General features: G+C 39.7%; 1 protein-coding gene across 1 annotated transcript in view; it reads left to right on the top strand.

Moving 5' to 3' along the window:
• The window catches only part of LOC124555019 (chondroitin sulfate synthase 2), a 118503-nt gene that overhangs the window by 79913 nt on the left and 15479 nt on the right, over positions 1–23111 (top strand). The window contains exons 5-7 of the mRNA XM_047128765.1: positions 11868–12034; positions 12175–12355; positions 12844–13131. Coding sequence (XP_046984721.1) covers positions 11868–12034; positions 12175–12355; positions 12844–13131 — 636 coding nt within the window. The remainder of the gene's footprint in view (positions 1–11867; positions 12035–12174; positions 12356–12843; positions 13132–23111) is intronic.

Here is a 23111-nt window from a genome sequence, read left to right as displayed (position 1 = left end):
GGTTACCACACCTGAGAGACCTGAAAACTGGAACATCTTAATCCTTTTAGCCCTGAATTTTTGTGCAGGAATGATTATTCTTTTCCACTGCGTACACTGAGTCTCAGTCAACACTGAAATCATTGTAGACAAAAAAACCTTTATTTACATCATGCAACCCCCAGTTTACATATATATCTTACTTTTATTTATGTAATCTCACTGCATTGTTTCAAACACCAGCAGCTATTTCCAATACGTTTGTCCAGATTCCAGGTTGATGTGTAGGCCTCAGAATGGAGTGCAGGCTGTGCTGCCATCCAGCGCAGGAAGCACAAACTACATGGAACGAGACCTTTCTGTCCCTATAGATCTGAAGGGCTGTTGAATTACATAAATCTGCACAGAATCTTCCAGGACTCCTAAGCCCTGCCAGTAAATAAAGCATTAAAGTGCCTTAGCCCCAAGCCTTGGAGAGCGGACAGTGCACCTGCTCCAGTTGTATGGGCTTTTGTGCAATCATGGCTTGACTATGGGTGCACAGTGTATGTTTCAACTAGGGCTTCTTATCTGAAGATCATTGATGCTGTCCATCACACGGGAATTAGACGGGCCACAGGTGCTTACTGGACCAGCACCATAACCAGTCCTCGTGGTGTGTCAAGCTTGTGAGTTCCTTGCAGCTCCAGATTCATTTGCATGCCATACTGTTGGTTGTCCACCTCTGGAACGACTGTTCTACAGTTGTCCATGAGCAGCAAGACCACCTGCTGGAGTCACTTGGTATGGAGCAAGTACAACCATCTGCCACTCTAGTTACTGCTGAGGCCCATAGTAATTAGCTTTAGTGCAGTACAAAAGAGGTTGCACTGGTGCATATGCTTTCAATACATTGTTTTATGACATTTTAAGTGAGACCACAACAACTCTATAGCTGTATTTATGGATGGGTCTAAGCAGGGGTTGATTGCTCTGTTGTTTTCTTTGACCGTGTCCTAAAGATCCGACTGCCTCAAGACTTTACTGTCTTTGACATAGAAGTATAAACAATGTAGCAGGCATTGGAACAGATGAGACGTGTTTCAGGTGCTAAATTCCTAGCCTGTTCTGATTCCCTGGGTGCCCTTCATCCTTTACAACACTTGTACCCAACGGATAAAGTAGCCTAGAATATCCAGGACTCCCTCCTACAACTACAAAGACTGAAGCAGGAGATGTCTTTATGCTGTGCGCCAGGGCACATGGGTATTGCAGAGAAAGATAGGGCAGATGTGGCAGCCAAGGAGGTGTGTTGCAATCCTCAGTTAGTTCATTGTGCCATCCCCTGCATGCTATCACCTTGCTGCTGAGGTACAGAGTCATGTGTCAATGTAGAGTAGAGTAGAGTAGAGTAGAGTAGAGTAGAGTAGAGTAGAGTAGAGTTTTATTGGTCCTGGTAATCATATAGTACACAAATAGTACATTCTGATGTAGGACAGGTCAATGTATAACAAAATATAATGTTAAATTTGTATTAATTTCATTATTTCTACATTAAATGATCACTGAGTTACAATATACGGAGCAAATATTGTACAAAAATAAAGAGTAGATATTTTAAAGCAGAAAGAGCATTTACTGTACTGGCAGATTAATATATGTATTGCAGCAACATTTACATGGTAAATCATTAAAGTTCTATTAACATTTATACATTACATCATAAAGGCAAAGACACAAATCATTAGTGACCTTCCTGAAAGAACTTGTGGAGGCTATAGAAGCAGTGATGAGTCAGTTTTGCCTTAACAGTTGACTTGAAATTTGCCAGGTCATTTATTGATTTAATTTGTGGGGGAAGTTTATTATATATAACTTTCCCATAATGCAGGGTTCCTTTTTTATTCAGGGTGGTGTTGGTGGGCTCTAAATGAAAGTTTCCTTTTTGCCTGGTGTTATAGGACTGGATATTTTCATTTTTCTGGAAGAGAGTGGTATTTTCCATTGAATTTTTTTTCACAAATACGGTTATCTCATACACATATATACATGGAAGTGGGAGGATTTCTAGCTTTTTAAAGAGTGGTCTACAGGTTTTGTTTCATTTTACACCTTCCATTATTCTTATAATTCTTTTTTTGTAGCCTAAAGAGCTTCTGGCTGAGAGAAGAGTTACCCCAGAAAATAATTCTGTATTTCAGTTGTGAGTATATATAGGCGTAATACACAATTTTCAGAGAATCTTTGTTGCAGCATCCCTCTAATATTCTCATTAAGTAGCATGTAGTGCTTAATTTCTTACAGACATTTTCAATATGTGTCCCTCATTTAAGATTATCTTGGAGCCATACTCCCAAGAACTTAATGTTGTCTACATACTGAAGTTCTGTGTCAGGTAACTGAATCTGAACAATTTTCTCACCTTTTTCACATTACTGAAATTTAATACTACTGTCCCACTTCCATTTATTACCAATTTGTTGTGACTGAACCAGTTTTCAATATTGTTCGGTGTGTCTGTTGTAGACTTCTGAAGCATTTCCATTTCTTTCCCACTCACTAGCACACTAGTATCATCAGCAAACTGGATGATGTTCTCGCAGAATTTGTTTACGTCATTCACGTACAACAGAAATAGAAGAGGTCCCAGAACTAAACCTTGTGACACTCCATATTTAATGGTTTCGTAGTTTAAATAGTGTTGAGTGTGTTTGATGAAATTTTGACGTTCCACTTCAACCACTTGTTTTTGACCGCTTAGGTATGACTTTATTTAGTTGTTAGATGTTCCTCTAATCCCCATGTTGTCAAGCTTAGCCAATAGTTTAGTTTTGTGTAAATAAATAAATGTTGTGTGACTTGGGTAGACCATTCGCCAGGCGCAAGTCTTTTGATTTGATGCCACTTCGGCGACCTGCACGTCGATGGGGATGAAATGATGATGATTAGGACAACACAACACCCAGTCCCTGAGCGGAGAAAATCTCTGACCCAGCCGGGAAATGAACCCAGGCGCTTAGGATTGACATTCTGTCGCGCTGACCACTCAGCTACTGGGGGCGGACAATAGTTTTGTGTGATCTGTGATATCAAAAGCCTTAGAGAGGTCTAGAGATATTCCAATGACATTTTTGCCGTTATCTAATTTCTGAAGTACTCCACTTAATAGTTCAAAAATTGCTGTATCAGTTGATCGGCCTTTCCTGAAAACCATGTTGTGCTGTGGATAGTATTTTGTGCTCTTACAGAAAATTTACTACTCTTCTTTGAAAAATTTGTACTATGATTTTTGAGAATACAGATAGTAGAGAAATGGGCCTGTAGTTAGCCACTTCATCCTTTTTTACCTATTTTCAATAGTGGTTTAAGCTTAGCTGTTGTTAGGCATGATGGGAAAATTCCAGTTTGAAAGGAACTATTTTAAAGGTGAGCTAATGGTTCAATAATGAGATCTCTACATTTTTTAATAAGGCTGTCTGGGATGCCATCTATTCCAGTGGAATGATTCACTTTTAAAGTTCTGATAACTGACAGGACTTCTTTCTGGGTTGTTGGAAAGAGAAACAGTGAAGTAGGATTTATGTTGGTATTTAAAGATGATACTGGGCAGTTTGTATTGCAAGGTTTGATTTCAGCGATTAATTGCTCACTTATATTGCTAAAATAAGTATTGAACACATTTGCTATTTCCTTAGGATCATTAATTTCTTTGCCATTACAATTCAATTTAATACTGGAATTTTGAGAAGAAATATTGTCAATTTGCTGTTTGACTATACTCCATATAGCTTTCATTTTTTTATTGGAGTTATTTATATAACAGTCATTTGCCATTACTTTAGCTTCTGTGATCACTTTTTTAAGTATCATTTTATAATTTTTGAAATATGCAAGGAATTCATTGGATACTATAGAAGACTTGGAGATCTCTTATAATCTTGGTTTTTCACCACATGACTTTTTTATACTAGTTGTCAACCAGCAGTTTTTTCTGTTAAGCCTACTACACTTTATTTTCTGATTTTTAACTGGAAATGACATGTTAAAATAATGTGTAAATATATCTATAAATATGTTTAACTTCTCATCTGTGTTTTTGTATCTGTACATTTCAGTCTATGTTTCCTTCTTTAGTAAATTCCTAAAGTATTCAGTATTTTTATTGCCTCTGTTCGTTTAGTTAAGTTCAGCATTGAAGATATTTCAAGAAGCTGTGCATAGTGGTCACTGAAACCTGTGTTGAAGTTTCTAGCTGTGTATTCATGGCTTTTCTTGTTTATCAGTGTCATATCAATAGTGGTGCTCGATACACTTGTAACTCTGGTATAATTTGGTGCAGGTTATGTTGCACAAATAGCCAGAAGATCATCTCTATCTTTTGAAACTTTGTTAAAGTTAATGTTAAAGTCCCCACATATAATAACTGTTTTGTTTAGGTCCCTGATACTGTAAAGACTACCTTCAAGAGAATATTTTTATGTTTGAGTTTGGACTTCTGTACAGGCAAACAATGATTGTTTTTATTGAGGTTAGTTCTACAGCAGAAATTTCAAAATCACCTTCTTTTCCTAACTTTTCGAGAGATTTTAGGCAGCAGTAGCTGATACTGTCTTCCACAAATATACATGTTCCTCCATGTGCAGATATTTTTCTACAGAAACAAGATGTCATAACATAACCCTGTGTACTTGTGATTGCTAACGTCTCATCAGTTAGCCAATGTTCACTATAACACGTTACAAATACTTCTTTTAATTGATCTGACAGTAATACTTCTAGCTCATTAATTTTGTTTCACAATGACTGCACATTTTGATGGCCTATTATAAACTTGGGGTTTCTGCTTGGCATACCTGATTTATAACTTACCTTTATTTGTCTCTGCCTTCCTTTCATTTTAATCTGAAGAACACTTCTGGAATGAACTGTGGAGGTGCTGTCTTCATCTGTGGCCAGTAAAAATCCTCACTTCTTGATGGTGGTTTTCTCGCTCCAGCAGGTTGTGTCCTTATGGATATTTTTACTGTTGTATCTGACAATGTAGTTGTTTCTGTAGCTAAATATGTTGTCAATTTTGCTGTTTCTTTGTTCTCTGGTCCTGACTGTGTTGTTTTACCTGCTACCACTGTTCTTATAACTTCTTTCTCAACACTTCCCACTATAATCGGGAAGATAAGTGGCTGGAAGTGACAGACCGTAAGCTGTGTCTAGTGAAGCACACAACATTGCTGTGGCATAGCTCCTTCCAGCCACGCATGCAGGATGAGGTCCTCCTTACTCATATTTGCATTGGCCACAGCCCTATGACTCATAGCCTCATGCTCTGGTGAGAGGACATTCGATGCATGGTGCTTGTGGCGTACAGATCACTGTGTGCCACATTTTACTAGATTGTGTGTTGTTATCAGACCAGAGGTCAGCTGCAGGATTGCCACCAAAGTTGCTCTGTCTTATTGGACATTCAAATGAATGTAGTTAGAGTTTTAAAGCGTTGTGATACGTCCGTCTTGTTTCCAAAAATTTTAGGGAAATGTTCTTAATGTGTTACCAGGGTGATTGGCTTAGGCCATTTTTTAAGTGGTCAGTCAGTCACATTTCATTGTGCTGTTATTTCAGCTCTTCTGTGTCTTCTTTATGTATTAATCTCAGATATAGCACCTTTCCCATTTTCTCCGTTGTGTTACGACATGAGAGAGAGAGTAATTGTCTAGCTCAGTGCAAGTGAGGTGTGAGTGAGTGAGTGAGTGAGTGAGTGAACTTCATTTCGTAGGTTTACTCCTTGTGGTGTGGCATTTTTAGGCCTCTTAGCTACATTTTTTTCGTTTAATATTTGTAAGGGCACTGATAACTTCACCACTAGGTGCCCAATGCCCAAAACCACAGACAACACCCCCCCCCCCCCCCCCCCACACACACACACACAGGAAGTCTATGCTCAGACATCAGTTTCCTAAAGCAGTGCAACTCAATTTTAATAAAAGAAAAAGTCGAAAATGTTGCCTGTAAAAATCAGATGATATCTGATCAGTGTGAAGTGTAAAATATTTTGCACTCACAATACATATTAATGTCCTAATTTAGACAGTAAATCCGCATGTACGCTACGTCATGCTGGTAACTGAATATGTAGTATCAGAGTCTGGTAAAGGAAAGGTCTCTGATTCAGATCTCCATTACAGCAAATTTTTATTTAAATTCTACAGTTTTTGTCAAGCAGAAATTGTAGTACATAAATACTAAATCATAATTTTGTGATGAAAATTATAATATTTTATTTTCAATTATGGGTCATATGAAACAAATGAAAATTTGATACAGGCATGTGAAATTACTTATATACATCAATAATACTCCAGAATGAATATTCACTGTGCAGTGGAGTGTGTGCTGGAATGAAACTTCCTCACTGATTAAAACCAAATTAATCTGCCAGGAAGTTTCATCAATAACACTGGTGCATTTCATATGCTCATTTCTCCATGAAACAAAGAAAGAAGCAATTAAGTAAAGAGAGGAGATATGAAATCCCAGGTTTTCTTTTTCACTTTATTCACTGTGATTCTCAAAGCTTAACGTGACTATATCAGTTTGTTTCTGTAAATATCATTCATTCCACCAAGTATGGACACACACTGATTTTCTCATGGACTACATTTTCTTAAAATTCTGTGCATATGACCACTAGACTTTATAAAGGCTGTATCTCCCAGTCCTTGCTGTAACACAAAATTCCAATCGCAGTTTTATCACAACCCAGAACAGCAACCCCCCCCCCCCCCCCCCAGTGTTACGACTGACTGTTGGACTGTTGGCTTATAAAAAGTGTGAGCACTTTTTTCCTCCCCTACATTTGCAGTTGGTTGCTCTAGCACTACCAATGTAAATAAACATCCACTTGAAGGTATTCTTCTGAGCAAATCACCCCAATGTTACTTTAGACTATAAAGTTTGTAGTGTCATGACGTAGCGTACATGCGGATCTACTGTCTAAATTAGGACATTAATATGTATTGTGGGTTTTTATCTTATCTGGCGTAATATGTGTTTCATGTTTAACTTCTTGCACTTGACATGGGAAATAAATCTTAGAACACCTAAATACATAAGAGCAGGCATTTTTGCATATCAACTTGTGCATTGCGTACCTGCTGTTACCATTGGATGCTGTTTCTCAGTCTTTCCTTATCCTCAACACCACCTTCGGGCTTCGCTAGGCTAATCACTTTCGGAATCTCAATGGTGTTTGCATTTTAGCAATAGTATTTGGAGCACTTGATTCAGGACATCACCTGTTGCATCAATTACCTTGATGACATCTGGGTTGCGGGCCCTATGCATGAGGAGCATTTACAAAACCTTCAGTCAGATATCAAACACCTCCTGAAGAATGGCCTTCACTGCAAGCTGGAAAAGTGCAGCTTTTTCTCCCTAAGGATGTATTTCTCAGGTCAGGTGCTTACTAAGGATGGTCTCATCCTTACAGATGACCACATCGAAGTCATCTTCAAACTGCCAATGTCGAAAACCTGAAAGAGGTCTAGTCTTTTTTTGGTTAAGATTTCGTATTATGCTCTGTTCATTACCCAGGTTGTGCGTACCTGCCAGCCTCTTAACAAGCTTCACTGGAATAGCGTTACATTTGTGTGGTCTGCAGATTGACAATGAGATTTCCAGTCTCTTAATGAGTATTTGTTCTTGGATACGTGTCTGGCTTCCTTTACAACAGGTGAACCTTTAACCCTGGCCTGTGACAAGTCCCAGCATGACATTTGTGCCATTGTGTCACATCAGAACTTGGATGGCACACGGACGATTGCTTATGGATTGAAGACACTTTTTGCTGAGCAGCGTAATTATTAACAGGTAGAAAAGGACGCACTAGCTATTATTTTTGGGCTTAAAAAATTTCACGTTTTCTTATATGGGACAAGGTTCATCCTCATCGCCACCACAAGCCATTGTTTGCTTTATTTGGCTTTTGTTCCAAGCTGCCAGATAGAATTGCCCATTAGTTGCAGTGGTAGGCCCTCTTTCACTGTAACTATTGTTATGATATTTGTTACCACTCCATCACCCAGCATGCAAATGCTGATGCACTACTGCGACTGCTGGTGGGGCCAAATACTGAATTCAGTGGGCAGGCGGAAGGACGACGGTTCAATCCCGCGTCCGGCCATCCTCATTTAGGTTTTCCGTGATTTCCCTAAATCGCTCCAGGCAAATGCCGGGATGGTTCCTTTCAAAGGGCACGGCCGACTTCCTTCCCTAATCCGGTGAGACCGATGACCTCGCTGTCTGGTCTCCTTCCCCCCAAAAACAACCAACAGTGGGCAGGAGGCTCTTGTTTTGTATGATGCCTTGCAGCAAACCCTGTCAGATTTTCCATTGATGGCATGCAAAGTCGCAACCGCTATGACCGCTGACCAGCTTTTCCAAAAAATCGTTTAGCCGTCCAGATGAGTTGGCCAGACTGCATCTCTTGGGGACAAGGCATGACATACATTTTTCCTCCTATGTGATCGGCTCAGTGTTGTCCAATGAACCCTCATGCTTGCCATGGAGAGCAGTGCTGTTGAGTAGTCATATCCCCGGTGTTGGGTCCTCGCATACTCCCGTTGCTGCATGTGTCACACTGGGGTATAACTCTTATAAAGGCATTGACATGACATCACTTCTATTGGCTGGTGATTAATTGTGACATTAACAATTTGATAGCCCTGTGGAAAGTTTGCGTGGGCATACACCACAGGGTCTCCTGTATTTGTTGTACCTTGAGACACATGCCACAGACCACTTTGGCCCACTTCGTTTTCCTCCCAGAACTGCTGTTTGGACCCAGTTCTTCAGCCAGTGGCAGGGGTAGCTGCTTGGTGTTGTAGTGAGTCAAAATGTTCAGCAGTTGTTTGTAGTGGACGTCAGTGGGGCGCAGCTGACCTGTCATGCAAATCAGTTGTGACTGCGCCATGTTGGTGCATTGCCGCTGTGGCCTTCTGGTGAGCTGAGTGTCAGGGCTGATCATGACATTGTTCCAGGGATGAGCTCCCACATGCATGGCAAGCCTCCTCATTGCTGCCCCTGCATGCCCTGTGCAGTCCTCCCATCACCTGCAACCATGGGACCCAGAGAGGCTTGCACCTCCGCCTGCATAGGTGGAGCCCATGGATTTTGACTCATTTTCCTCCCCTTCCACCTTTCATCTTTCCAAGGTATTGTTGTGAAGGAAGAAAAAGGCAGAAAATTGCGTAAAAAGTTTCAGTATCACAAATTGGATGTATCTTTTTTATTTGTATTTTTATTAACAGCAAATGATAAGTAGGGACTTGATTTCTGTGTTGCAGATATTTTCTTTTAACAGTATCTGAATTAGGAAATTAAGTAGGGATTATCTGGCAGGTGTGCTGTTTCTTTGACTGTAAATATTTTGTAGTTTTAATGTTTTTCAGTGTTACATTTTGTTTCAAAAGGATTGATAGAGTTGAGTAATGGCACAAGCCTGTGTTTTGAACCTTCATAACCATAACCATGACAGAAAGGTTGGACTTGTGAACTAGAAGCTATTTGCATAAATTGTAATAGTGGGTGGTTAAATTAAAGTGCAGCAACTCTCAGAGGCCCAGTGTAGTCTGTAATTATCATGTGGCAGTCAAACTTGGTAGATATGCTAATGCATTAATGCCAAACCGATTTACACTGGAAAAAAAAAATTGGTTCCAGTTTTGGTGACCAGGTGCAAACTTGCTGCTGTGAATGCAAGACATGCATACATAAATGTTTCCATATATAATGGATTAGGAACAAGATCTTGGCAGAAAAGATCAAACAAGTGAGATTTTATTATTAATTGCAGCTTGCACAATTTATTCAATATGAGTGCTGGAGATAATGAGGTGACCAACAATTGCTTGCAGTACTTCCCATCGAATCTCAGCACTGTGTTCCTGTGTATTAGCTTTCAGATCACATAGAGGCCAAATGTATCCCTGGTAAACATGTTCTTTTAGATATCCCCAGAGCCAAAAGTCACATGGATTCATATCAGGTGAGCTTGCAGGCCATGCATCTGGAAAACCTCTGAATATAACATGTTCATGGAAGGTTGCATGAAGCAAACCTTTCATGGGTGACATAAGGTGGTGTTGTGCCATCTTGCACGAAAACTGTAGTTTCCCCACAGTTGCGCTCTTCTAAAACAAGAATCACATAGTGTACAAGGCAGTCTCATAATGTGCAGAATCACGGTACACCTCACAGGCCCTCTGGGTGTATTCTCTTCAAAGAATGGATCAAGAATAAAGGTGCTTGTGAACCCACACCACACAGTCACATACAACAAGTGCAATGGCATCTTCTTCCACAACACATGGTTTAACAGTATCCCAAATTCAGTACTTCTGTGTATTCACTGCACTCTGTAGTGTAAAATGTACCTTGTCACACCATAGAATATTGCCCGGCCAAATGAGCCAGGAACCGAAGAGCAAATTCAGAACACTGCTGTAGATCATTAGGTTTTAATTGCTCCACCATCTGGATCATGTACAGGTACCAGAGTAGTGAAGACTGCAAAAACTTTCTGTAATCTTGACCATGGGATGGACAGTTCTCATGACACTGCATGAGCACTAGCACTGCCTGGGCCACATGCTGCATGGACAGTTACAGCAACAGCAACCTCATCAATAACTCCTACCGGAATAGGATGCCTTCCTCTTCCAGGTGCCACACCAAGTTGACTTATGTTTCGAATTTCATTACCATCTTCTTTAAACCATTTAATGACATGAGGCCTCTCTACAGACCTTTCAGTCAGCAATACTCTCCCAGTGAGGTACTGTAATTGCTACCACTCACATAAAACAGATTCACTAACAGTGTACGGTCTCTCTTCTCAGTAGCCATATTGTTCACTCATGTTATGGTTTGTCCAGTGACAGTGTGTATGTCATACTGTCATACAAACAGTATACAATCCCAAATTTGGACCTGGTAGCCCAAATTGGAACAAATTTTTTTTTCAACATAAATTGGTTCTGCATTAACACATTGGCATATCTATCAAGTTTCACTGCCATACAATAGTTGCACCCCACACTGGACCTCCCTTAATAACTGCACTTTAATTTCAACCACCCACTCACTACATGGTCTCCATAATTATGGGCACACACTTTGACGACTGATTTAAAAAATTTAGAACTTCATTGTCACCACAGACACCTTATCATTTGATTCAACTGCCTGTAGTCTCAGTCCGTTTCTATTGCTTCAGTACCTGCATAAAGGAAAGGAATATCATTTCGAGGATAGAAAGGATTGAGTGTTACATGTCCAAAAGAACAGACACTGCATATGTATGTAACTGGGATGAAATGGCCCAATAATATCGTCACCACAGATGCACAAGCATGTTCGATCTCTTATAGGAGTCAGTCAATCACTGCAAGTAGTGAAAGTAATGGGCAGGGGCATGATGTAGCATTGTGTGGATAAATTTGAAGTTTGAGTCAGGGAGGGGTCATGTCTGGGTGAATGAGGAAATCGAAAAATCTGAGTTTGAATCACAGTCTGGCACAAATTTTCAACTTTCCCCACTGATGCATTTCAATTACCAATAACAGCTGGTGTCTTTATATCCTTTGGATCATAACTTCTACTTGCCACAGAATTTCACATAACAATCCACAAGTCTTAAATGTCAGGTGTTGTAGCATATCAGATACTTATGGACAGTTAAAATTCCATTTTTTCTGTGCCTGGATATGTGGATGTGTTCTTTCCAGTTGAGAGCAGTATCAGTGAAATTTATTTATACAACCTTTTTATTTGGTAGCGTTTTTTCCTCAAACTCACAATTTTTTGGTACACTGGAAAAGTTATTTTCTCTCTACAAGTTCACATCTGTTTTTCAGTATGTATTAAAAGCAGCTGTGTTGAAAATTGAAAACCTGTACAATGGACAGTTGGTGTTTCGTAAACTCATAAATGGCTACAGAAGATTTGACCAGTCTCGTGGAATGGACTACCGTCTAGATATGGCATTCAAAAGTACAACTACTGGGCGTGAAGTACATAAAAGGTGAATTGTTATTGGTAGTAATGATATCTCATTACTTTTGAGAGTTAGTGTAAGATCTAAAACATGTCAGAATGTTATAGCTTTTATAGACTTCATAAAATAGGATTAAGTATTAAAACAGTATTGTCACTGTGTTACAGGATTGAAGTTTGCAAGGCTTTGGGTAAAGTAGAGATTATTCCCATGCCTTATGTAACTGAGAACACTCGGGTTAATCTTATTCTTCCTGTTGAAGCAGATTTGAAAGAGGAGGCTAAAACCTTCATGGAGCAGTATGCAAAAATTTGTATGGAAAAACATGACAAAACATTCCTTATGCTGGTAAGTGTTTGAATGGGAACAAAAATGTAACGTAACATTTTTCAGATTTTTTTTCAGAACAGATAACCTTCTGCCTACCAGATAAAAACTGAGAATACTTTATACTAATCACTGTTAAACTGATGGGCCAAATGCAGAAATCAGTAATTTGAAAATTGTGACTGGTTTTTATTAAGAAAAGCATGTGAATGATATGAAGACCAGAAGTTAACTGGAATGCACAATAAAATTAAAATGCTTATTTTGTTGAAGGGAAGGAGTATCTCCTTCAGTCATTATTGCCCTCTTAAATCTGTTTTCCTGCTCTGAAGACCAAGCAAATAAACTCTTCATTCATTCTTCTATAGAATTCTTTCTGATAACTTTTGTCAGTACACCATCAATCCTGTGTAATTTACAGGTAAGTCAATATATTAACTGCATAAGTATACATGGAATATGTTTGAGAGGTTTTTTTTTGTGAGCAGTTACCCAGTTTTCCATTGCAGGTTTTACTGTATGATGCAAAAGTGCCGGGCAAGGGCAATAAAGATGATGTATTCTTAGACGTCAAAAATATGGCATTGGCACTGAGTGACAAGTACAAAAAAGATGGTGGTAAAATAGCATGGGTGTCAATAAAGGTTCCTGCACCCATTCAGACTGGAGTTGTCCTCCACTCAGGTTCTCTCATTGACTTTGCAGTTGTGGATCTTGTTGTCAAAAAGCTCCCACCTGATTCCTTAATATTATTATGTCAGCCAAATATGGAAATACGGCAGGATTACCTCAATAGGGTAAGTATATCTTGTTTCTTTTTTTCTATGAAAATAATCAAGTAGACATTGTTACTGTGGGTGAATGCTAGGACTGAAAGTGCATGACCAGTTTCTTTCTCTGATATGCCAACAGCTTACTCTCAATCACAGGGCCCTGAGTTTGATTCCTGTCTGGGTTGGGGATTTTCTTCACTTGGGACTGGGTGTGTGTGTTGTCCTCATCAGCATTTCATCATTATTGCAGGAGTGAGGTCTCATAAAAATACTACTTGCATCAGGTGGCCAAACTCCTCAGAAGGAGTCTCCAGACCATATGTGCCATACACACATCCCCCCCCCCCCCCCAATCTGAACTTGTACCCCATCTCTAATAGTCATGTCATCAATGAAAGGTTACGCCCTAATCTCCCTTTCTTCAAGACATTCATGAATTAATCATTCATGTGAAAACCAAACATTGGTTCTTCATGTTCACTCCTCCACTTCAGACAATTTGATTAACTACTGTGTGATTTGATTCCACATCTTATCCTTATATTGTTACCAAATGATAAACTAAGTAAGGGAATTATGTCTTAAGAGGTTTAAAACCATGCACCAGTATGGAGATTGTTATGAGTGCATACCATCATTGTGTTCAGTCCCACCTAAATTATTGAGTAATGCTCTGGGGAAACACTCCTGTGTTACATTGTACACTTAGAATTCAAAAGAGGGATATTAATATAGTGAATGAGAAGTAAAATTAGGGACAATTGTAAACCTGGTTTCACAATGTTGAATATAATCCCACAAGCATGTATTTACATCAGAGGTATACTTCTGTTTTTTAAATCATGTACAACTAATAAGAACTAAAGGTTTCAAAGAAACTGTGATGACCACAAAGACAATTGCAAACTGAACAGAAACCTTTATATAACCCACACTAATATTTGACTGTGCAAGAATTAAATTTTCACATGAACTTGAAACTTCTTTACACAGTCCCTGAAACCATAAAAACCATCAAGGAAATAAAGCTCTTTACATAATAAATATGGAAATGTTATACTAGGGATCTGAAGAATATTCTTAGAGAATTCCTTGAAAACTGTTTCTAGTGAGTTTTTGCAGATATTAGGAAAGTCTTTTGGAATGTCTGCATGTGTATGTTGTTTCTTCTGTGTTACAGTCACATGAGTTAAACAGACTTGTGACCATTTACATTGTCCTTCATTGCGTGTGTTTATTGTTCTCTGATGTGGATAACACACTCTTAAGCAGTATTCCAGTATTAGCTGTAAAAATGTTTTATAAGCAGTTCCTTTCATAGAAAAACTGCTACTGGTATTTGCCAATATGCTTTCAGGAAACCAAAGTCTGTCAGTCACTTTACTAGTGGATACTCACTGGTATTTCTCTGATTTTTCTCTGATTTTTTTTTTCTTTTAATGTTGTGTATGCAACTTCATTTTTTTTTCTGCATTTGGAGCCAAATGCCAGTCTTTGTGACAAGTTGAAATTTTATCGAAGCCTGATGTTCTTTTTTTTAGTTAGTTCTTTTTCATAGACAACCATGTTATGAGATTGATTTCACTGTGGGAAACATTATACTTCCACCATTTTATCCTTTTTTCACTCTTCTCTATTTTACATTTTTATTTTGCCTTTGGCTCTTAATGACTTATCGAGTATTTTGGCATGCTGCTTAAGAAACTGGACTTATATTCAAGAGTCATTGGATTCAAAGCACAATATACATTGGCGAAAAAAAAAAACTGCAACATCAAGAAGACATTTTGTGACATAAACAAAACTTGGTAGGTGTGTGTCTTCATCTGAAAGACAATATCTATACAAATTTCACACCAGCTGCGTAAGAGTGGCACCAGTAGTACCACTGTGAGGGTGCAAATCAGGTTTGCTTTAAATACACTCTGCGGTGGTCATGAGTGTTACTTACATTTGAGATTGGACATGGTGAGTTGATGTTAGTCAAGAATACCTTTCAGTCGACAAAGACACCATTATCATCACCTCGCTGAGTTTGATCAAGGTGATGTAATAGGGCTATGAGAAGCTAAATGTTCTTTCTGTGATATTGCAGAAAGGCTTGGCAAGAATGTAGCCTCTGCACATGATTGCCGACAGCAGTGATCTCAAGACTGTATAGTCACAAGACCGGGCTCCCGACGGCCACATGGCACTATGAAGAGGGAAGACCGTTGTGTTTGGTGTATGGCTCTGGTGCATTGTACCACACCTGCAGAAGCAATTTGAGCAGCAGTTGGCACCACAGTGACACACTGAACTGTTACAAATCGGTTACTTCAAGGACAGCTCCAAGCCAGGTGTCCTGTAGTGTGCATTCCACTGACCGCAAACCACCACCATTTGTGACTTCAGTGGTGTCAAGTGAGAGCTCATTGGAGGACAGAGTGGAGATTTGGTGTGTTTCCTTACGAAAGCTGGTTCCATGTCGGTGCCAGTGATGGCTGTGTGTTGGTTAGGAGAAGGCCAGTTGAGGGCCTGCAAACAACCTATCTGCACGCTAAACACACTGGTCCTACACCAAGAGTTATATTATAGCGTGCAATTTTGCATTACAGCAGGAGCACTCTCGTGGTTATCTCATGCAGCCTGACTGCAAATTTGTACATCACCCTGGTGATTTGAACTGTTGTGCTGCCAAATTCATGAGCAACATTTCAGGGAGTGTTTACCAACAGGATAACACTCGCCCATGTACCACCATTGTAACCCAACATGCATTACAGAGTGTAGACATGTTGCCTTGGCCTGAACAATCACCAGATCTTGTCTCCCATTATGTACATATGAGACATCATCAGACAACATCTCCATCAACATCCACAAACAGCAAAACCGTCTGTGTATCGACTGACCAATTGCAACAGACGTGAAACTCCATCCCACAAACATACATCCAGCACCTGTACAACACAATGCATTCACATTTTCATGCTTGCATTTTACATTCTGGTGGTTACCAGCTATTAATGTACCAGCATTTCACATTTCCAATAGCTTATCTCATGCTTACATTAACCTATAATGTTAATCACTTAAATATGTTACCTACACATTTCCCAAAATTTCATTACTCTACGTAAGTTATTTTTGCATGTTGCAATTTTTTCCGTCAGTGTTGTTAATGTGATTTAAATTTTCTATGGTTTTCCTGAATAACTACTTCTCTCTGCTGGGATAGTTCTGCCAACAAGTGAATGCTCCATTCCCTTTGACATGTACATGTCGTCTGGATAGAGCTGGTTTTTACTTGCTGTTACACTTCTGTGATTTTTTAAGAACTGATGAAATTCATTGCCACAAATTATTGTATAAAAATTATATTGTACATTTAATTTCCTTCGCATAGGTTTTATACAAAATATTGGAGAGGATTGCAGGTTTAAATCATATATGCCAATTACATGTGTTTTACTCATATTTTGGGGGGTTTTGACATTCTCCTAAATTCTTCATTTTCCTCAGTTTTGCATTTTTTTAACGTTTGGGTTAAAGAAAACATAAAATAGCGGTTTCACTATAAATCCATTTGCTGCATGGTACTTTTCATGGATGGTAGTACTGAAAACAAGTAACAGAAATTCAGAGCGCTTCCCTCAACTGGTACAACAATGTTCAGAAATTGAAGCCTCGTGCCCATCTCAACAAAAATTTTAACAAGGCATAACACTCCTGAGGCAGAACGTGGTGAGACATGGAGACTCACTGACATGACTCCTCTGATGGTCCACACGGGCAGATTTCATTGATGGCCATGGGCATCGTAGGGAACACCCTGCTGTGAACAGTTAATGCCCACAGCTATCTCTAGTAGCCATACCCACGTTGGTTATTAAAATTAATCATTGCCTTCCATTTGGTGCTTGCAATGTCCTAATAATTTTCTACTGAGAGGGGGGATCTTTTCCCAAGTGATGAACAGTAAAATGTATCATCCAGTTATGCAATAGAAAGCACATAGAAATTTTGAAACCTGTCAAGCAAATGCCTGCATGCTCTGAAAGAGTCATTTAAAATGTGGACTACAGTCGAAATATTTGTTACAGTAGTCAAAAGCCACACAATATCATTACATTTTAAACTCTCCAACATATTAGAATTTGAAATCTGTAACTCCACAAATTGCACAAAATTTTGCATATCATTTGTTTTTAATGAAATTACTCTGTCAGTAGTGTATATAGAAAAGTCAACCTGATGAAAGCATATTGGTTTTAAAATTACATGTTTCTGCTAAGTTTGGTTTTTCTGTCTTTCTTTCTTGCCACTCATAAAAAAATATTTAAAAATGTAGTAATTGGAAAAATATGTACTTCATTTTTTTGACAATTCGCTAAGTGTTATCTTTTTTCATATACTACAATATACTTATAGTACAGTTATTACCACCTTAGAACAGTTGAAAGTAACACAAAATGGAAGTGCTGGGCGTGGACGACCTGAGGGAGCACTTCATCTTGTAATAAAAACAATTCAGTAGTATAGACCAATTATGAGGTCCTTACTATGTTAGGAACTGCTGAGGAAGGGATAATAATAATAATAATAATAATAATAATAATAATAGTAATAATAGTAATGGTTTATTCGTCCATAATAACTTTTACAGTCGTCGACATAGTCAGTCAGTACATACATGAACAATAATAATACGAGGGTTGTTTTTTAAGTAAGGGCCGTTCGCGCGTATAGTCCCATAGCTCGCGTGGACGCCGCAACAAGCCATTGCGCCACTTGCCGGCATCCTTCCCATTCACACTGATGCAAGTTGCAGCTCTGTAGCTGACGTGTACGCATCGCTGTGCTACTTTATAATGTTTACGATTATTGAATCGCCCGCTGCGTGTGAGATACGGTCATTGATACGTTTTTTGACCGCGAGAAGCCTATCAGCTGCAGAAATTCATCGTCAGTTAACAGAAGTTTATGGCTTGAATGCAATGAGTGAAGGTAAAGTGCGTCAATGGGTTAGACAGTTTAAAAATGGCCGTCAAAACATCCATGACGAAGAACGCTCAGGCCAGCCCTCTGTGATCACTGATGGTTTGGTGGCTGCAGTCGAAACAAAGATTCATGAGGACCGAAGATTCGCAATTTCCACTCTTTCTTTGGAATTTCCACAAGTTTCAAGATCAGTTTTGTACAAAATTGTGTCTGAAAACCTAAACTTTCAGAAACTGTGTTGTCGGTGGGTACCCAGACTCCTCACAGAGGACCACAAAGGGAAGAGATTTGCCACTTCATTGGACTTTTTGATTCATCACGAGGAAGAAGGGGATGACATGTTGAGTCAAATTGTCAGTGGAGATGAAACATGGGTATCTCATATCACTCCCGAAAGTAAGCGACAATTGATGGAATGGCGACACACAACCTCACCCGTCAAGGTCAAAGCCAAACAGACGCTGTCAAAGTGCAAGATTATGGCAACTGTGTTCTGGGACCGGCATGGTGTTTTGCTAGTGGACTTTATGCCACGAGGAACGACAATCAACTCAGATGCCTTCTGTGCAACTCTAAAGAAGATCCGCAGAGCAATTCAAAACAAAAGGCACGGCATGCTGACAAAAGGAGTTTTGCTCCTGCACGATAACGCTAGGCCTCACACCTTTCAAAAGACTCGGGATTTGATTGATTCTTTTGGCTGGGAAGTTTTGGACCATGCACCATACAGTCTCGACCTTGCTCCTAGCGATTTTCACCTTTTCCGGTACCTGAAACACCATCTTGGCGGGCAGCGCTTCAATGATGACGATGAAGTGAAAGCAGCTGTGAACTCTTCTTGGCTGTCAGAGCAGGCGGTCGAATTCTTTGAAGAGGAAATTAAATACTTAGTTGTACGGTATGACAAGTGCTTAAATAAACAAGGCAACTATGTAGAAAAATAGGGAAAAGTGTGTAGAATCAGAAAATAAAAGTTTTTTTTTACAAAAGTATTTGTATCTTTTTTAAAAAATAAAAGCGGCCCTTACTTGAAAAACAACCCTCGTAGTTTAGTAGTAGAAATACAGTACATACAACATTAAAAATCCTTGATGGAGTACAAACATTTAGCAATTAACAGCTGCTTTAATTTTATTTTAAATATGTTTCCTTTTAACATTTTTATGGTATTTGGCAGTCTGTTGTAAAAAAATCTTCCAGCAGAAAATGGATTATGATCGGTTGCTTTTTTATTTCTAAATTTTATGTGGTAATCCTCTTTCTTCCTTCTATGGATATCACTATTTATTATACTGTGCTCCATATTTTCTTTTACAAACAGTATAGTCCTTAGAACATATAATGAATACACTGTTAGTATATTATACTTAATGAAGTATTCTCTACAGGATTGACGTTTACTAATATTCGCTATTATCCTAATTGCTCTCTTCTGGGCTCTAAAAGCCCTATCCATGTATACCGTTGGTGCCCTGCCCCAAATCTCAATACCGTATTGTAGGTGGGAGTGTATAATACCAAAATAGATTTGTCTTAAGACTGGTGACGCTATTATGCTAGAAAGGCGTTTTAGCAGGTAGGCATTAAACGAGATTTTTTTACACATGTACCATCTTCTCCAAACTGTGTGACAGCTGATATTGGCACGATGAAGACTGATATGGTATTGTCAGTTGTTTGGCAGCTTTAATTGACATTGGCAAACTAATTGTCTTATATCATTCAGGATTAGCTACTGTTAGATTCCATAAAGCAGTGGTCATATCAAGTCCAGGGTAACGAAGAAACAATTGATCATTTTCTTGGAAGTGCTTCATGAATCAACTATTTGGGTTGGTTCCTGTTGGAACATCTAAGCCACTGACTTGTGCTTAGTTCCTGGCTTCTTCAAATACAGAATGTCCATAATTGAAGTTCCAATTTCTAAACACTGTAGGAGGAGAATCGCTGCTCAGAATGCTGTCAAATTTGAACAGTATATGATTGACATAGGGGGGAAGCATCAAGGAACATGTTCAAAAGTACAGACACCACATCTTCGTAGGTTGGAACTTAAATAGTGGCAGCACTGCTGTGGAGACACTGTGCAATGGAATCTACTATTGTCGCTGATAGCACACATTGCTGACATACCTACCTTACCTCCGAGAAAATGGACTTGCCTGTCCCACGTCACCGGCGTGTGCACAATCGAGGGAAACACAGTCAGGTGTAACCTAAAAGTGTCACTATGTTTTGGAAACAGAAACAACGGAGTTGGATCAAGATTGAATGTGCCAGAGGTTGTACAGCATGACAGTGTCATCAAGGTCTTCAAGAGGCATGCGGGGAATCAGCATTGCCGTGCAGAACAGTGGCACGTTTGGTAAAAGCCTTCAATGAAGGTCGGCAAACTGCAGCAGGCATGCATTGGGCAGGTCGACCTAGCGTCTCTGACGAAGAAGTGCATGCTGTTGCTGCATTAGTGGACAATGATCAACAACATACAATTTGTGAGCTCGCCCATGAAACCGTATTAGTGCATACGACTGTACTTCGCGTCCCGAAGGATTGCCAGGGCATGCAAAAATTGCATCATGATGGGTTCCCCATGACTTGACGGAAGTGCAGAAATGGATGTGTTACAATGGTGCTCAGATGCACTTGGAGCACTATGTGCGTGAAGAGAGGCTTTCTTGTGCCATATCGTAGCATTGTATGAGACATGGGCCACATCGTACAAGCCAAAACTGAAATGCCAATCCAATGAATGGTGTCATTATAGGTCACTGCGAAAGTCGAAACTGTGTCAGAGCCCCAGTATGGTGAAAGTTATGGTGATTCTCATGTACAGCTGTTATGGTGTTATCCTAACACATTACGTTCATCCACAGCAGACTGTCAATGCACAGTATTACTGTTTGTTTTTGGAGCATCACCTGCAACCAGCTTTGTGAAAGAAGCGGTGATACTTTCTGTGCAACCCACCCATCATTTTGCACAACAATGTGTGGGCGCATACAGCGCAAGCTGTGGCTGCTCTGTTCGGTCGATGGGACTGGGAAGTACCTTACCATCCACCATCCTTGTGACTTTGATTTGATTCTGAAGATGAAGGAACCACCTCATGGCATTCGCTTCAGAACTGTTCCAGAAATTCGATGGGCAGTAGACCACTCCATTCGCACCCTCAACAAAACAGGCTCTGCTAACGGTATACTATGCGTTCCACATCACATGCAAAGGGTTCTACACAACGCTAGTGACTACTTTGAAGGACTGTAACCTGTGCAAACATGTAACTCTTTTGTATCGGTTGTGAATAAATAGTTGCCACTGTTTAAGTTCCAACCCTCGCATAATTAAGGAAATGATGGCCCATGATCCCTGCTCAAACTCTTACAGGTCGTGGAGAGATGCCGTGAGTAATGAGGCTAATGAGCAGTGCACTACGTCAGTAGTGTGTGGTATAAGTCGAGAATTTGGGTTTGATGAGAGGCGAGCCAGGGTTGTCTGTGCAGTCATGGTGACAACTGTGTGTTAATGACATAGTGGTCAGCCGTCTGAAGTAGGAGACCCAGGTTCTAATCCCAGCCCAGCATAAATTTTCAACTTGGCTCACTAAGTGAGGTGGCACAGTGGTTAGCACACTGGACTCGCATTTGGGAGGACGATGGTTCAAACTTGCGTCCAGCCATCCTGATTTAGGTTTTCCATGATTTCCCTAAATCACTTCAGGCACTTCCTTTGAAAGGGCTCGGCTGACTTCCTTCCCCATCCTTTCCTCATCCGATGGGACCGACGACCTTGCTGTATGGTCCCCTCCCCCAAATCAACCAACCAACCAACCAACTTGCCTCATTATATAAATCAATGCCCATTGGCAGTTACTGTCTTTAATTCCTTTGTGTTGTGATTCATAGTGGCTGCAGGATCAAAATGGTCTGTTCTTTCAAACATGTCTGAAAAAACAGACACCACATACATAATTAAGGTGATAAAGGCCAATGCTCCCTTCAGTGCAGATGCACGCCAAGCTCGAACTCTTATGGGTATCGGCGAGATGTTAGAAGTAATGTGGCTAATGAGCAGGGGCACTAAATTAGTAGTGTGAGGTATATGTTGAGAATTTGGGTCTGACGGGAGGTGTGTTGGGGTAGTTTGTGCAGTTGTGGTGACCACTGTGTATAGATGGCGTAGTGATCAGCACATCTGCCTAGTAAGCAGGTGACCCAGGTTCTAATCTGAGCCTGGCAAAAATTTTGAATTTCCTCCATTGATATAAATCAATGCCCACTGGCAGCTAATGTCTTTAATTCTTCTGTATCTCAGTTTTTTGTGAAGGTGGTCGATTACCAAAAGTTGAATGAAATTATTTGAGACATTGTTGTTCAGCTAGGACTACATAAAAATTGTAAAAAAACTAATCCAATGAAAACCTTCAAGTGAATGTTGCATATTTTCGCAACACTGTTTCTTTAAATGCTCACTGTAAACAAACTACTTGTCCAGTTTCTGAGCTGTCATCAGTTTAACAATAACAAATGACAAATTTTAAAACAATGATAATGTCACTCCTCAGTAGTGCCATCTAATGGTCATTTGTAAAAACTTAAAAAATGGCAACCCTCTTAGTGCTGGAAGCTGTGGACTCCTGAAGTGGGAGTAGCTGTTACAGCAGACTGGTGAGTTATTCACCTTGGAGTCTGCAGGGTCCTGTCCTTGGTCTCTTATTATTCCCAATTTATGTTATAATCTTCCCACAGGGATGTAAATTCACCATGTTTGCTGATGGCACTAGCATTATGTTGGAAAGTATGTCAATCATAGACAACAAGAACATCCTATCCGAATTTCTCAACCATTTCACAGTAAACGCTCTCATGGCAAATACTAGTGAGAGTAAGTTCATTAAATTCCACTAGAGTCAGAAAGATGTAGAATCAGTCTCAGTGGCATATAATAACCTACAGTTAACAGACAGCAGACACTTCATAGTTCCTGGGTAAGTGAAACCAACAAGTGCTGCAGCTACTTTCGCA

The sequence above is a fragment of the Schistocerca americana genome, chromosome X, assembly GCF_021461395.2.
Source record: "Schistocerca americana isolate TAMUIC-IGC-003095 chromosome X, iqSchAmer2.1, whole genome shotgun sequence".
NCBI classification, from domain to species: domain Eukaryota; kingdom Metazoa; phylum Arthropoda; class Insecta; order Orthoptera; family Acrididae; genus Schistocerca; species Schistocerca americana.
Note: the sequence above shows the minus strand (reverse complement) of the source record. Positions and strands in the feature narration are given on the sequence as shown.